Source organism: Perca flavescens, chromosome 12, assembly GCF_004354835.1.
Source record: "Perca flavescens isolate YP-PL-M2 chromosome 12, PFLA_1.0, whole genome shotgun sequence".
NCBI lineage: Eukaryota > Metazoa > Chordata > Actinopteri > Perciformes > Percidae > Perca > Perca flavescens.
The window spans coordinates 18,607,111-18,622,398 of NC_041342.1; the positions used below are offsets into that span (position 1 = coordinate 18,607,111).

Genomic DNA, 15,288 nt, shown 5'->3' on the forward strand with positions numbered 1-15,288 from the left:
GAGAGAGTTTTGTGAAGCTGATAGGCTCAATTAGATTTGTATCAACTAATTTGGCAATGTAACGGACGTTCATTAATATAAAAAAAGTTATGCACTAAAGCTTTAATATGTAAATAGCAAAGCATGGGTAGCTGTTTACCAGTTTGACCTCCTGTTGCATAAAGTGAACATGAAATGTAATGTTTAAAATAACCTCATCATCTCTCTAAAAACATAATCTCTAAAACTGTTGTCTTCATCATTAAATTTTATACTTGAAATTCTATGAAAATGGTTGTGATTTAGTGTTTAATAACACAGTTTTATACTGTACCTCTGTATGTTCTTGCACAAGCACCGCTGGAGGTCCCTGAGATTGTGAGGTGGTTATTGGGTCCTATTGTTTTGGAGAGAACTGCTGTGTTATCTGCAGTGAGCTCAATGTAAAGCTCTTGGTCTTTGAGGGCGAGCACTGTTCCGTTCTTGCATTCCCACTTTTGGAGGTCGCTGTTTTCATCACAATCGTAGAGGCTTATTTCACTTCCCACACTTTTCCCTTGGACGCCCAGGCACTTTATCCTTTGTTGAACAAGAAGTCGGTCACCAGTTGTCCAGCGTAGGTCATTGCAGTTGGTATTTGTTTTAACCAAACAAAAACCAGTGTCCTTGTTGGTTAGTTGAAATGGTGAATCTGTATCGAAAGAATTACACACTCAATGTTTATTACATAAGAATTTAGAAAATCCTTTGAACAACTGTTTGCATAGTCCATCACTGGGGTTGTTTTTAGTTGTGTATAATTAAATTTAATATTATTTGGACAATATAACTGAGAGGTATTCACAGAATAAACAGAATTTTTCTAAGCAAACAAAGTTACAACCATCCCATGTCTGCAAAATACAAATGAAAAAAGTTAAAATTGCAATCACCTTGATTTTAAACTGGATCAAATTAACCCAGGGGACATGCACTGACATATGGTAAAGGCCCAAACAGTCTCACATAAAGAGTATAGTGCACATCTACACAATCTAAAAACCCCCTCAAAATTAAAAGTTTAAATACTGTACCATCTGAAGCCAAACATTGTAATGTTTGAATGAAAAGAACAAAGGCTGTACAAGTTATCTTCATGGTGTGTTCTTCTGAGATGTCTCACAGCTGAAGACTTTATCCATGCATTTCTCGCAGAGGATTTAAGAGTTGTGTGAATGATTGTCAAAAGTCAATCTTAATTGTACTGACCCATCCTATCCTGTCAACATTTTCTTTCCGACTTATACGAGTCTTTTAAAAAACGGAACCAAAATTCTGATGTCTGTACATTTGGCCGTTTCATTGTAATACACTTTCCCAGAACACACTACTACGTGGATGTGTCATTTGCCGTTGCATAATAAACGGACAATGTGGGAAACAAGAAGTTCTTCTAAGTGAGCTTTAAAATGACGACCAGTCTACGCACGTACCCTACAAGTCAACCAGATCAAAACATTTCTAATTTTTTATTGTGATTTTTATCGTTTATCTTATTCATTACAAGACTTTAAAGTAACCACCACTTATTCAATTTATTAATCATCTACACAATTATTCCTGAATTTATTTTACATTTATGACTACAATGAACAAGACTATGATTTTGACACAATATTTAAAGACAAAGAAAGCAGATGTGATACAAATTGCGGTTGGAGCAGCCAAGCATGATTCACACAGATTCAAGAGAACATTGACGTTGGCCGTTTGAAATTCTTGTACATTTCAACTTGATTGGAGAAAGTATTGTGTAATATTCACAACAAGGAAGCTTTCATAATGCTGACTTGGGTTGTCGTGGTGAACAAATTTCCCTGGTTTTCCCCTAGGATTGTTTTTCGTGAGTTTTATTTTGTGCTGCTTACACAAGAAATGCTTTAGACACATTCTGTATTTGCACACATTTGTAGATGTTGAATTACGTTAAAATGCTTTGGGACTTCTTGCCTCCCCTCCTTCCCTCTCCTGTCCTATTCTGGCTCTTTCCATACTTTCCTGTCTCACCTGTACTGCCTGTTGTCCTGTCTAATAGGTAATGGAAAGCATTAGGTAAAGTGCTTGATTAAAGGGAATCTTTGCGTATTTTCAAACGACTGTGTCACTGCAGCGTGGGCTGTACATGCAGATGAATGGCACCCTGTCTCCCTCCATGCCACAGCGCACGGAACTCCCCCTGCTCATCCTCGTCCACCGGATGACGCCAATCGTGTCAATTGGCGTCATCCCGCTGACTTTTACGGGCCTCCCTTCCTCTTTGATTTCATCCAACTAACCTCAGCTTCATCATGTCCATCATCAGCCATCATATAATAAGAAAAAAACGGGGTAAACAATTCTGGGTTTTATTAAATCAACTATAAGAACACTAGAGGACACTGAGGTAGATTAACTTTATATATTAACTTCACAGTAACTAAGTAAAGAGGACCAGTCTACACATTTCTGACTTTGTCCATTCGTAAACTTACAAATTGAAGACAAATGGTCCACCAAAATCAAAGACTAATTCAATTATGATGTGTCACATTCTCCCTGACCAAGGCAAAACTTTTTTGACTGACTGACTGACTCACTGACTACTTTTAGAATGGTATTTCATTGCCCAACCCTGTCTCCTAACATTGAACTTGAAATGCTACTAATTTGTAACAGCAAATACAGAGTTTAAAATTAAAAGTTTGAATACTCTACCACTACAAGTTTCTTCATGGTGTGTTCTTCTGAGATGTCTCACAGCTGAAGACTTTATCCATGCATTTCTCGTAGAGGATTTAAGAGTTGTGTGAATGATTGTCAAAAGTCAATCATCATTGTACTGACCCATCCTATCTCGTCAACATAATTTGTAACCGCAAATACTGAGCTTAAGGGCTCATTACTGAGCTTGGACATAGATTTCCCAGACCTTTCAGTCACATATCATCCAATTGTAAATCTTTGGCACTTTAAGGTATATTTTTATTTTTAGCTTAGCTTTTGTATTTTTTATATCTATAACCAGACATGCCCAATCGTGTCTGTATCCTTTTGTCTGGCTGATGGGCTATTAACACTTCATCCCTCTCCATTTTAGCACTACTGTACATAGCAGCAAGGACACACACATTCCCACACACACCATACACAGCCAGATAGTCTATATCAAATATCCTACACAAAACTAGTGTATACTTGTGCTATTTAGCTATCTATTTTTAGAAAAAATATTTTCAAGCTCCCACCAGATGCAGTAGTAGTCCGGTGACGGTCATTTGCGCTGTGTGCCATTTAGTTTAGTATACACAAAGTCTTTGAGGTCATTGTGAGAAAAATAAATAGTTTTTAATGAAAAATACATAATCTATTTGTTTCTATCTGATGCTGTTCTATCTAAATTGTAAGCAGCGTAAAACAAATGAAACCTTGTAATTAAATTCAGCTATTTCATTTTGGCAAGTAACTATATAAACTAAATGGTAAATACAATCACAATACAAATGATAACATTATCACATTTTGTCTAAGGACAGATCGACAATAAGTCTCCCTTAGCATTTATATTAGTCTCTCCATCTCTCCCATGCGCACTGCGTCTTTTTAGTTCAACAGCCAACACACAACTGGCCATCTAATTGCACACATCCACACCAACCCATAAAATGATACAATTTAGAAATGTAGAAAAGGGTTTTGTTCAAATGAGTCACATAAATAACATTCCTGATATTGTTGGAACCCAACTTTTATAGTCAGACAAAAAATTTGATTAGTTTTGCTTTTATTTCAGATATTTTACACTTATAAAAGGGTAAATACTGTGGGGGGCATACATACTTTAGTGTGATTATAAGTGAATGTGAGTGAATATTTGTGTGCAAATGTCCTCATTGGCCCATACTCTTAACTCTCAGCTTACTTGCGTGCATGGTCATAAGAGAGAGAAAGTGTTTGATTAAAGAAGCCAGTTGATGTTGAAATATTACCTTAAGCACACTTATCTGGATACAAAATGATAATTGTTTCTGTACCATAAATGTTTTTTACATTGTGTTGTTAAATTAATTAGTATTGGGTTATAAAAAGTAGGTCGATGTCCCTTTTTGAAAAGAAAGTTACATTCAAAGAGGAAGTGGATTCTTTGAAACTGAGAAGTAAGCTGAGAGCACACTAGTGTTGAGTAAGAGGTCAAAAAGTATACCGGTGAGATGTGGTAGTACAAATTGCTTAGTTGACAAAACAATTGGGCAACATCAAATTTAAAAGGATACCACTTTACTTGAGGTTTAATAATCTATCCATTACACTGTCTTAATGGTGTCATGACAGACAGTTTTGTGACATACCCTGTCACACATCTATCTGATCTATCAGATCAAACAAATCGCAGAATCTACACATGAAAATGGTATTCTGTTATACACGCGGAATCGCACGGAACTTGCATATATTTTGTTGACATATTAAATAAACAATTTATTTTTCTCATTTTTCAGTTTAAAACAACAAGCGGAGAAAGGTCTCAACAACAAGCAGAGACAGGTCTCTACCTAAACCGTGGCCAAATGGCACAGCCTGTTGCCTAGTAACCATACGTCATCACGTCACAACATCACGGTTGTTGCGAGGGAAAAAATGTCGAAGCGAGTGGCGCCTCCCGGTAAGACAACGGTGGCAAAAGAATTAAGAAACTGTGAATTAACTGCTAAATACCGGGCTGAACAATACCCCAACGACTACTATGAATCTGGACAACAAAGTTTTGTCAACATACTGTTGACTGGACCCGCAAAAGACACCTGTAATGACCATTTGAAATGAAAAGTTCATCTCAAGAACAAAGCTAAATCTACAGCGGGAAAATCCCTCCAAGTTACCATTGAGACGACTAAATCAATAGATGCAAGGCGTGAGTTTGTGGAAGATTTTGTTGCAGTGTGTGCTGAAGCTGACATACCGCTAGAGAAAATGAAGAGAATACGTCCGTTTCTTGTTAAACATTGCAAGCAGGGAGGCGCGCTTCCAGAAAATGCCAGCAGCCTCAGGCAGACCCACCTGCTGCGGGTCATTGACCAGCACATGCAAAAAGTGCTGCAAGAGATCCGTGGAAAGAAAATCTTCGTTGTTGTCGAAGAAACCTCTGACAACCGAGATCGCAGGGTCCTCAACATTGTTATAGGTGAGCATCCAATTAGCTTTTATTTAGGTAATTTTGAATGTGCTTTGCTGAATATATTAACAGTTTAAATAAAAAAAGCTGAATTGTGAGTTTGTGTCACAGAGTTTTTAAAGGTCAATACTGCTTAGAAGAGAAAAGAAAACAAGCAAATCCGAAACTGCTAAAAATCAATCCGAAAACACGGAATAAAAAAAAAAAATTAAACAGAATTAGAAAAAAAATAAAACTGATTTCATAGGGCCCTACGATTGTTATGAATTTTTTTTCTACAGGTAATGTTTAATACAATACACGGTAGTAAGGGCAAAGACATTTCTCCGTTTTCAGCTGAAGTGGACGTATTAACGTTACAGCTGCTGTTTTGTAGCCAAAACAGAGCAGCTTATATTGGTAGAGAGAGCAACAAGTTAGCGGACTGCCGAGTTGCCCTCTCTGCTCTCTGTCTGCTCAGCTGCTAGGCCGCTGTGCTGCAAAGCGTCTGCCCTCGGCATCCTCTTTTTAACTTGCGCTACTCTTGTAAGGGGTTGCGGTTAATCGCCATACTGGGGTGATACGTTGCTTCTTCACCGCAGTACAATAAAAACTATAGGGTCAAAGTTCTAGTATCGTGTAACCAGGGTGGGAAATTAACTTTTTTGCAGCCACAGTGGCTGGTGGATGCCCAATTTTACTAGCCACAAATATATTTTACCAGCCATTTTTTCCGGAATTCAAATTTATAAAAAGTGCACTAGCCTATTTTGAATTGCTTCAATACATTATTTTTTATTATTAATTCATATTTTATTAATATAGGCAAATAAAACGTGATGTGAAAAAAAAGCCTGCGAGACCATGGTAAAATTGTGTTTGGTCAATCGTAATCTACAGTAATTTGCCACATTTTTTTAACCGATAATTTTTGTTTCGTCTGTACCTCAGCTCAGCTACATGGTGTCATGGACTAGCGCTGAAAACTACTCCACAAAAGTCTGGAGTTGACGGAAATATGCGTGGTCAAAGCCCCGGCTGTGAACGGTTTCATTTCCTCTAAGTTCTTCACAATAAAAGTCCTCAGTTATTTTGGTATTTGAATGTTTTTATTATGAAGCAGCAAAATCCGGAAATGTTGGGGATTCATTAGCAGTAACATAACGCGACTCCTATAAGCATTGTGCGTTGTTACTTAGCAACAGCATTCTTTGACAAAAGCTGTCCAATCGGTTACAAGGAATGTTTTACAATCTAATTTCCCACCCTGCATGTAACTGTAAGCAGGATGAAAAGCAGTAATGATATTCATTTTTGGTATACTTTGTTTATTGTTAGCCAGATTACAACTCTTGAGTTTACACAGCAGCTGATCTGTAACAAGTATTAAAATACATAATTGTATTACAGTTTATAACAGTTATAATGAAGTACAAAATGTGTATGGAATTCTTCCCAGTCCCTTAGTCATTACAAAGATATTATTTAATATGATGTCAAACTATCATTCAAAATAAAGACATCCTACAGTCTAATAGATTTGACCATTATAGCCACTCATTGCCAACTCCTCTCAGAACAGAACAGAATGTGAAATCATTGGCCATGCAAAAGAGAAGCCACTAACCATGAGCCCTCGATAGAGTATGTGTACCATTAGATTCTGATTCTGTTCATTTTTGTGTTATAAGGGGCTCAGGGCTCTTTTCCTCTATGTTCTCTACATGATCATTGGTGTCAACCACATTAGGCTGTGACCACTCATTGCTGAAGACTGGGTTGTCAAAGGTGGTTAACGTGTCAGGGACGGATAAGCGACGATTGAACTTCTTGAAGAGGAATAAGGCAATGACCACCCCAGTGGCAATCCCAGTAATGACCACCACAGTTGCCAAAGGTATGTGGCCACGTTGACGAAAATCAACTACTGCAAGATTGAAAAAGTAGATTATCAGCCAAATGAATTTTGTCACAATTTTCTGTAAAATAAAGAAGGTAAAAAGGTGTTACTTACCAGCAGTTGGTGATGTTGGAAGCGTTGGTAGTAATACTAGAGAGAAAGAAGGGAAATGTGATAATGATTGTTTTTTCAGTGTATAGCGTCATTTTGGAATACAACCAACACAGCATTTCTGAAGCCTCATGACTGTATTTCGTAAACATGTATTTTTGTCATGTGTGAACTTCACTGCATTTGTGTGTGCATTCTTTGAGACCCCCATGCCATGGCTCAATTCCCAAATGCATTTTTTTTTTTTTACAGGGATCTGTAGCCCAGTCAGATGGCTGCTTACCTTTCAGCCAATCACGTAAATGCAGCTTGTGTGCATTCATTAATATTGAGACTAATCTGACTCCATAGTAGTCTGCCATGTCTATCTGCCAAGTCGCCGCTAGAGTAATCGCTTTATCTGACGCAGAGAAGCAAGCTTGTGACCGGAAGGCTGTGGTTTAATCCCCAGAACAGCAGGATAAATCTGGGTGGGTGAGGTGAGGTGAGGTGCCCTTGAGCAACACCCTCAACCCCAATTGCTCCAGTGGAGTTGCTCAGTGGCCAGCAGATCAGACTGTGGTTGTACTGAACAGCTCCAGGTGGAAATATGTAAATGTGATTGGGGCATTTTTGAAAAAAGGTCTCAGTGAAACACCCCCCTGAATAAATTCTAATTGAGTATATATAGAAAGGATTATGTAATGCGTGTGCAGGTTAATTTTCCCCCATAAAGGTGAATTTCCAAAAAAGAATTCTCAGCAGGCAATTTATTTACTCAATTCACAACTTTAAAGTGTATTTGTCTTTAATGGCGAGGTAGCTTACAACAACACTAGTTACCTCAAAACAGTGGCATAGGTATTAACACTCCGCTCCAACTCCTCCTTAACACAATAAAAAAATAACACATTTTTACCTTTGGCTGTTTTGCAAATGTATGATCTAGAATACTGCCGACGGCCTGCACTCCACTTCCCAGTTGAAGTGCTAATCCGTCCGTAGCTGCGATCACCAGGTTGACCTTCATCCCAGTTAGTGTAGTCCATGATTGTTTTGTCCAACCACAACCATTCCCCTGGAGATACATACCGGTAGATTGTCATTTAATGCTCATATTTTACTCTGCATAAAACAATAGTCAAACAATAAAAATAAATTATGAGAAACAATAGGCTACTTTTTTCATCAGTTTTTCACCAATCATAGGTTTTCTTTTATGAAGTCTTTTCTTTCTGTGGAGATGAATATTACTTTTCATGAAAGAACCAACATATGTGACTGTACCTTTGTGAGTTTGAAACAGGCCAATCCAGAACGAGGTGTGGCTGTCTTTAAACATGTTTGCATTGCTTTGAATGAATTCTTGCTCAAAGGGATCTTCAATACTGGCTAGTGATCCACCTTCACAACACAAAGGAGAAGTCCTTACTGAGAGCTACATGCATTTTAGTGCCTAAAAATATCTTAAGGACTTACCATGTCTTACACAGCTAGTAGATGCATCTGCCCACTCTTTTTCTTCTGTGAAAAATATGTAACAGTAACCTTTAAATGGTAACCAGAAGTAATGCTGGTATGTATTTGATGAATCTGGATCTTCAGGGCAAACTCCTGGAAAACCACTTGACTCTGTTGGTGGCAAATCTGTGATTGAGAGAGACGGTGATGATACTGGGATTAACTAATTAGATCTTTTCATCTTTTCATTTTACTCAAATTAAGTCCAGTGCCTTGAAATAGGCACTTGATGTATTTAACATTATTTTATAAAAGAACACTTTGTAACATCTAAAAGCATACAAAGGTAAAAATGTACAATCCATATAATTTACACTTTTGATCAGTGATTAAAGTATTATAAATAATTAAAATAATGTTACAAGAGGTATGCATATGAGGTCTTTTGACCTGTACAGGTTAATACCTAAAATATCAGACATGTTGGCCTTTATAGAGGAGTAGATGAGTTACACATTAATTTATTCAAAGGAACATTATACTTTGACATACCTGTAGACCTCATACAAACACTGTTCATGGTCCGATTGCAGTCAGCAGTCTTCCATTTTCCATCCAGATCTACGTAGACACAAGGTCGGTCACCGCTTGGTTCATTTTTACCCCAATGAGAAAAGCGCATGTGCCAGCCATCAGTAAATGTGAAATACCCATTGGTCTGAAAGGAAAAAATTGATCAGATTCCATTCAGCTTTATTATTCAGTTTCTTTTTGAAAAATAATCTGCAATCTCTGGTTTTTACAGCAATGAATGATTGAAAGAGCATTTTAGCTGCATTAGTAGTGTTTCTGTATAAATTGAAATCTCAGTCAGTCCATCACTATGGTCCAGACTGAAATATCGCAACAACTACTGGACGGATTGCCATACAATTTTGTACAACCATCCATGGTCCCCAGAGAATTAATTCTACTGACTGATACCCTGACTTTTCGTCTCGTGCCACCATGATTGACATTTGTGGTATTGAGTGAAATGGCTCAACAACTGTTACTGTACATACATTGCCATTTAATTAAATACAGATAGTCATGTAAGATGAATTGTAAGAAACTCTATCATGCAAATACAAATAGTTTTTCCTTTTCTCGAAAATAAAAAATAACATTTTTTTTTTACTTAAAAATCTACCCTGTAACAAGTCTGTGTAGACAGAAGTGACAGACCTTTTTGTTGGAATTTAGGCAGTAGTAAGTAATTGCAAGCAGAGGTTAATAATGTTACTTTTCTGTGTGCTATTTTAGAGTTTTTGTTTCAGCACTGTACCTGTACTTTGTTCAGTCCAATCCACAGAGGAGCTTTGAGATTCAAAGCCAGCAGCTCAACATAGGCCTGTGACCACTTGTTTCGCAGGCTAGCCAGTTTGGCATCATCACCTTCGCAGTGCTTTTTGGCTTCATCCCAGTTCATTTGTTGAGTAACAACCTTGATAGAGTCATTAAATATTTTGACATAGTCTGTAGAAGTTGTTGGTTCAGGGGAGTCTGGGAGGGATGGGTCTGTTTAGGGTGAGAAATTAGATACATTTAGTTTTTTGTTCATTTTATGGTCAAGAACCTGCAATAACACAGACTTGACATACAGTAACCAGTTTAGTTTTTAATTGCTGCACATCAATTATTGAGAAACATTAGCTTTCATTTGGCGCTGTACTTCTGGCCACCAGGCACAGGCAAAATATTCACTCTCTTTTAGCTCTGTATTTGGTTTTTAACAACTCCTGGGGGAAATATCTTACTCTCTAGGCGCTGTGTTTACCAGCTAGTTGCTAACTGTCTATCTGCTGTTTGGTGCAGAGCAAGTAGTGTACAGTGGGTTTTTAGAGTTTTTGAACTGAAAATAACTGACTGTTGCAGCCGAAAAAGAATGCTAGAGAGCGCCGGGAGTTAACCAAATACCTAAACAATGAGCTGAACATCTATATAACCCTCTATAAAGAGAGGAGAGAGGGGAACAGAGAGGGGGAGCGAAAGATTCAAGAAATAATTATCTGTAGGCTCATCACTATAAGCAACCCCTGTTAACATTGTCACATTGTTTCATCATTTAATACATTTTTATTGTAATGTATTGATTGATTGATTATAGCCGCTTTAAGAAATACTTAATCAATACTATAAGTATATATCAATTTCAAAGAGAAAGGTCAGAAGATGGTCTCACTAATATTTTGAAGACAGACAAATCCATTTGTGTCATTGCAGGACTTTGGTATCCATTGCCCAATACCAATCAAATGATCACTTTTGATTACAGCACACTGTTCCTGTGGAAACACAGAGAGAGTAGTGATAAAAAGACAAAACTGTATCAACCGCTCTGCTGAGAAGGTGACTGGCTGCAATCTGCCGTCTCTCCGGGACCTGTATGCCTCCAGGATGTTGAGGCGGGCAGGAAAGATTGTAGCCAATCCCTCTCACCCAGGACACAAACTGTGTGAACCCCTACCCTCCGGCAGGAGGCCGCGGTCCATCAGGACCAAAACTTCACGCCAAAAAAACAGTATTTTCCCTTCAGCAGTCAGCCTTTTTAACCCTTGTGTTGTCACGTGGGACTGCTTGGATTGGTTGAAGTCACGGGAAACTCCGGTTTTCGTCAAATTTGCAGAAAAGTTGCGGTGAAAATCAAAATTGCAAGTTGCACCAAAATTCACGGTGATTGGTTGAATTCGCGTGAATTGTTGCAATCGCGACATCACGAAATCCTGGAGGGACTGATATACCAAGGCAAATTCCTAGTAGGTGTTACATGGCAATAAATCTCTTTACAATTCTGATTCCAATAATAGTGTTTACTGACAGCCTACTATCCCATGGGGGGAAAAAATAGCAGAAAAGAATTGCTGTCCCATTTAATAGAAATTAACTAACACTAATGACATTAGGGCTTTGACTTTTGCCCAAAAATCATATTTGAAGTTCGTTCATTAATATTAATATTCAAATATATTCAAATATTATTAATACCATTTTGCTCATGGGCCCACCACCTGTGGGAGGAACCGTTGGGGTCGGGTGTGATGCCACATGTGTGGCAGTGAAGGTCAGGGGCCTCGACGGACCAGACCCGGGCGGCAGACGCTGGCTCTGGGGACGTGGAACGTCACCTCTCTGTGGGGGAAGGAGCCGGAACTGGTGCGGGAGGTGGAGCGCTACCGGTTAGATCTGGTGGGGCTTACCTCTACGCACAGTCTTGGTTCTGGAACCATACTCCTGGATAGGGGTTGGACTCTTTTCTTCTCCGGAGTTGCCCAGGGTGTGAGGCGCCGGGGCGGTGTTGGGATACCCCCCAAGCCCCGGCTGAGCGCCGCTGTGTTGGAGTTTACCCCGGTGGACGAGAGGGTCGCCTCCCTACGCCTGCGGGTTGTGGGGGGGAAAACTCTGACTGTTGTTTGTGCATATGCACCAAACAGGAGTTCGGAGTATTCGGCCTTCTTGAGACCTTGACTGGAGTCCTGCATGGGGCTCCAGTGGGGACTCCATTGTTCTGCTGGGGGACTTCAACGCACACGTGGGCAATGATGGAGACACCTGGAGAGGCGTGATTGGGAGGAACGGCCTCCTGATCTAAACCAGAGTGGTTGTTTGTTGTTGGACTTCTGTGCTAGTCATGGATTGTCTATAACGAACACCATGTTTGAACATAGGGATGCTCATAAGTGTACCTGGTACCAGAGCACCCTAGGCCGAAGGTCAATGATCGATTTCATAATCGTTTCATCTGATCTGAGGCCGTATGTTTTGGACACTCGGGTGAAGAGAGGGGCAGAGCTGTCAACCTATCACCATCTGGTGGTGAGTTGGGTCAGGGGTGGGGAAGACTCTGGACAGACCTGGTAAGCCCAAACATGTAGTGCGGGTAAATTGGGAACGTCTGGAGGAGGCCCCTGTCCGACAGACTTTCAACTCACACCTCCGGTGGAGCTTTTCGTGCATCCCTGTGGAGGCTGGGGGCATTGAACCCGAGTGGACAATGTTCAAAGTTTCCATTGCTGAAGCTGCGGTGAGGAGCTGTGGTCTTAGGGTCTTAGGTGCCTCAAGGGGCGGTAACCCACGAACACCGTGGTGGACACCGGTGGTCAGGGAAGCCGTCCGACTGAAGAAGGAGTCTTTCCGGGATATGTTATCCCGGAGGACTCGGAGGCAGTTGCAGGGTACCAAAGGGCCGAAGGGCTGCAGCCTCTGCCGTGAAAGAGGCAAAGCAGCGGGTGTGGGAGAAGTTTGAGAAGACATGGGGAAGGACTTTCGGTCGGCACCAAAGTGCTTCTGGAAAACTGTTCGCCACCTCAGGAGGGGGGAAGGGGAACCATCCAAGCTGTGTACAGTAAGGATGGGACACTGTTGACCTCAACTGAGGAGGTAATAGGGCGGTGGAAGGAGCACTTTGAGGAACTCCTGAATCCGACTAATCGCCCTCTATGTTAGAGGCAGAGCTGGAGGATAACGGGGATTGTCGTCGATTTCCCAGGCGGAAGTCACTGATGTAGTCAAACAACTACACAGTGGCAAAGCCCCGGGATTGATGAGATCCGTCCAGAAATGCTCAAGGCTCTGGGTGTGGAGGTGCTGTCCTGGTTGACACGCCTCTTCAACATTGCGTGGAAGTCTGGGACGGTGCCAAAGGAGTGGCAGACTGGGGTGGTGGTTCCCCTTTTTAAAAAGGGGGACCAGAGGGTGTGTGCCAATTATAGGGGTATCACACTTCTCAGCCTCCCTGGTAAAGTCTACTCCAAGGTGCTGGAAAGGAGGGTTCGGCCGATAGTCGAACCTCGGGTTGAGGAGGAACAATGCGGATTCCGTCCTGGTCGTGGAACAACGGACCAGCTCTTCACTCGCAAGGATCCTGGAGGGAGCCTGGGAGTATGCCCAACCGGGTCTACATGTGTTTTGTGGATTTGGAGAAGGCGTATGACCGGGTCCCCCGGGAGATACTGTGGGAGGTGCTGCGGGAGTATGGGGTGAGGGGGTCTCTACTCAGGGCCATCCAATCTCTGTATGACCAAAGTGAGAGCTGTGTCCGGGTTCTCGGTAGTAAGTCGGACTCGTTTCAGGTGAGGGTTGACCTCCGCCAGGGCTGCGCTTTGTCACCAATCCTGTTTGTAATATTTATGGACAGGATATCGAGGCGTAGTCGGGGTGGGGAGGGGTTGCAGTTTGGTGGGCTGGGGATCTCATCGCTGCTCTTTGCAGATGATGTGGTCCTGATGGCATCATCGGCCTGCGACCTTCAGCACTCACTGGATCGGTTCGCAACCGAGTGTGAAGTGGTTGGGATGAGGATCAGCACCTCTAAATCGGAGGCCATGGTTCTCAGCAGGAAACCGATGGAACGCCTTCTCCAGGTAGGGAATGAGTCCTTACCCCAAGTGAAGGAGTTCAAGTACCTTGGGGTTTTGTTCGCGAGTGAGGGGACAATGGAGCGGGAGATTGGTCGGAGAATCGGCGCAGCGGGTGCGGTATTGCATTCAATCTATCGCACCGCCAGACGAAAAGAGAGCTGAGCCAGAAGGCAAAGCTCTCGATCTACCGGTCAGTTTTCGTTCCTACCCTCACCTATGGTCATGAAGGCTGGGTCATGACCGAAAGAACGAGATCCAGGGTACAAGCGGCCGAAATGGGTTTCCTCAGGAGGGTGGCTGGCGTCTCCCTTAGAGATAGTGTGAGAAGCTCAGTCATCCGTGAGGAGCTCGGAGTAGAGCCGCTGCTCCTTTGCATCGAAAGGAGCCAGTTGAGGTGGTTCGGGCATCTGGTAAGGATGCCCCCTGGGCGCCTCCCTAGGGAGGTGTTCCAGGCACGTCCAGCTGGGAGGAGGCCTCGGGGAAGACCCAGGACTAGGTGGAGGGATTATATCTCCAACCTGGCCTGGGAACGCCTCGGGATCCCCCAGTCGGAGCTGGTTAATGTTGCTCAGGAAAGGGAAGTTTGGGGTCCCCTGCTGGAGCTGCTCCCCCCGCGACCCGACACCGGATAAGCGGACGAAGATGGATGGATGGATGGATTTTGACCATGAAATGCCTTCAGTTTTTTTTAAATTAAAAGTCAGACCCTGGATTAAACACAAACAGTATGCTTTCCACAGGAATTTCGGAGCTTTCACCGTAGCCTACGTAAGTGGTCTGATGTTTATACTTGTGGTTGCTGGTGTGTGCGTCTAGCCGGTGTGTGTGTGTGTGTGGGCAGTGTTGCCAACTTAGCGACTTTTCAGACCCCCTTAGCGACTTTTTTTCACAAAAGCGACTAGCGACAAATCTGGCGACGTTCTTTAGAAAAAAAAAAAGTTGGCAGTATTGTCCAGCAAGCATGCGATGTATTTCTCTCCTGTGGCCGCCGAAACAGTCACCTCTCTCTTCTGTTGTGTGAGTGAGGAGCAGCCCCATATTTACAAAATATAATGCCCATGACAGGTTTGAATATTAAAGGTCCAATATGTAATATTTGTACTGTAATAAATCCAAAAATGACACCAATGCCTCATCAGATATTAAGGAAACATGTTAAACTGAAATACTATCTTTTCTGACAACAATGCTAATGTCAGTATTTTTTCTTTTTGAAATTTACATTCCGTGACGGAATTTCTGTTTGTTTCGGCCTGTGTGTTGTCATCAACGGCCCAGTTTGACAGCCAGGC

The 15,288-nt window shown here is 41.6% G+C and overlaps 2 protein-coding genes and 1 long non-coding RNA gene across 4 annotated transcripts in view; 1 reads left to right on the forward strand and 2 right to left on the reverse strand.

Moving 5' to 3' along the window:
- Nucleotides 1–1,375, reverse strand: part of LOC114564965 (macrophage mannose receptor 1-like) — a 43,015-nt gene extending 41,640 nt beyond the window's left edge. The window contains exons 1-2 of the mRNA XM_028592695.1: nucleotides 1,053–1,375; nucleotides 314–670 (exon numbers count right to left, since the gene is read on the reverse strand). Of these exons, the coding sequence (XP_028448496.1) occupies nucleotides 314–670; nucleotides 1,053–1,116 (421 nt within the window). The 5' untranslated portion in view covers nucleotides 1,117–1,375. The remainder of the gene's footprint in view (nucleotides 1–313; nucleotides 671–1,052) is intronic.
- A 3,131-nt stretch (nucleotides 1,376–4,506) lies between these two features.
- On the forward strand, nucleotides 4,507–10,110 carry LOC114564967 (uncharacterized). 2 transcript variants are annotated; one of them, XR_003693866.1, is made up of 3 exons: nucleotides 4,507–5,176; nucleotides 6,838–7,043; nucleotides 9,917–10,110. It is a non-coding gene; the product is annotated as an uncharacterized LOC114564967 (long non-coding RNA). The 2 variants fall into 2 exon arrangements; XR_003693867.1 differs by lacking the exon at nucleotides 9,917–10,110 and adding an exon at nucleotides 7,410–7,733.
- The window catches only part of LOC114564964 (macrophage mannose receptor 1-like), a 35,027-nt gene continuing 25,998 nt past the window's right edge, over nucleotides 6,260–15,288 (reverse strand). The window contains exons 26-33 of the mRNA XM_028592694.1: nucleotides 10,822–10,924; nucleotides 9,925–10,157; nucleotides 9,150–9,315; nucleotides 8,616–8,783; nucleotides 8,424–8,540; nucleotides 8,056–8,214; nucleotides 7,161–7,196; nucleotides 6,260–7,073 (exon numbers count right to left, since the gene is read on the reverse strand). Coding sequence (XP_028448495.1) covers nucleotides 6,820–7,073; nucleotides 7,161–7,196; nucleotides 8,056–8,214; nucleotides 8,424–8,540; nucleotides 8,616–8,783; nucleotides 9,150–9,315; nucleotides 9,925–10,157; nucleotides 10,822–10,924 — 1,236 coding nt within the window. The 3' untranslated portion in view covers nucleotides 6,260–6,819. The remainder of the gene's footprint in view (nucleotides 7,074–7,160; nucleotides 7,197–8,055; nucleotides 8,215–8,423; nucleotides 8,541–8,615; nucleotides 8,784–9,149; nucleotides 9,316–9,924; nucleotides 10,158–10,821; nucleotides 10,925–15,288) is intronic.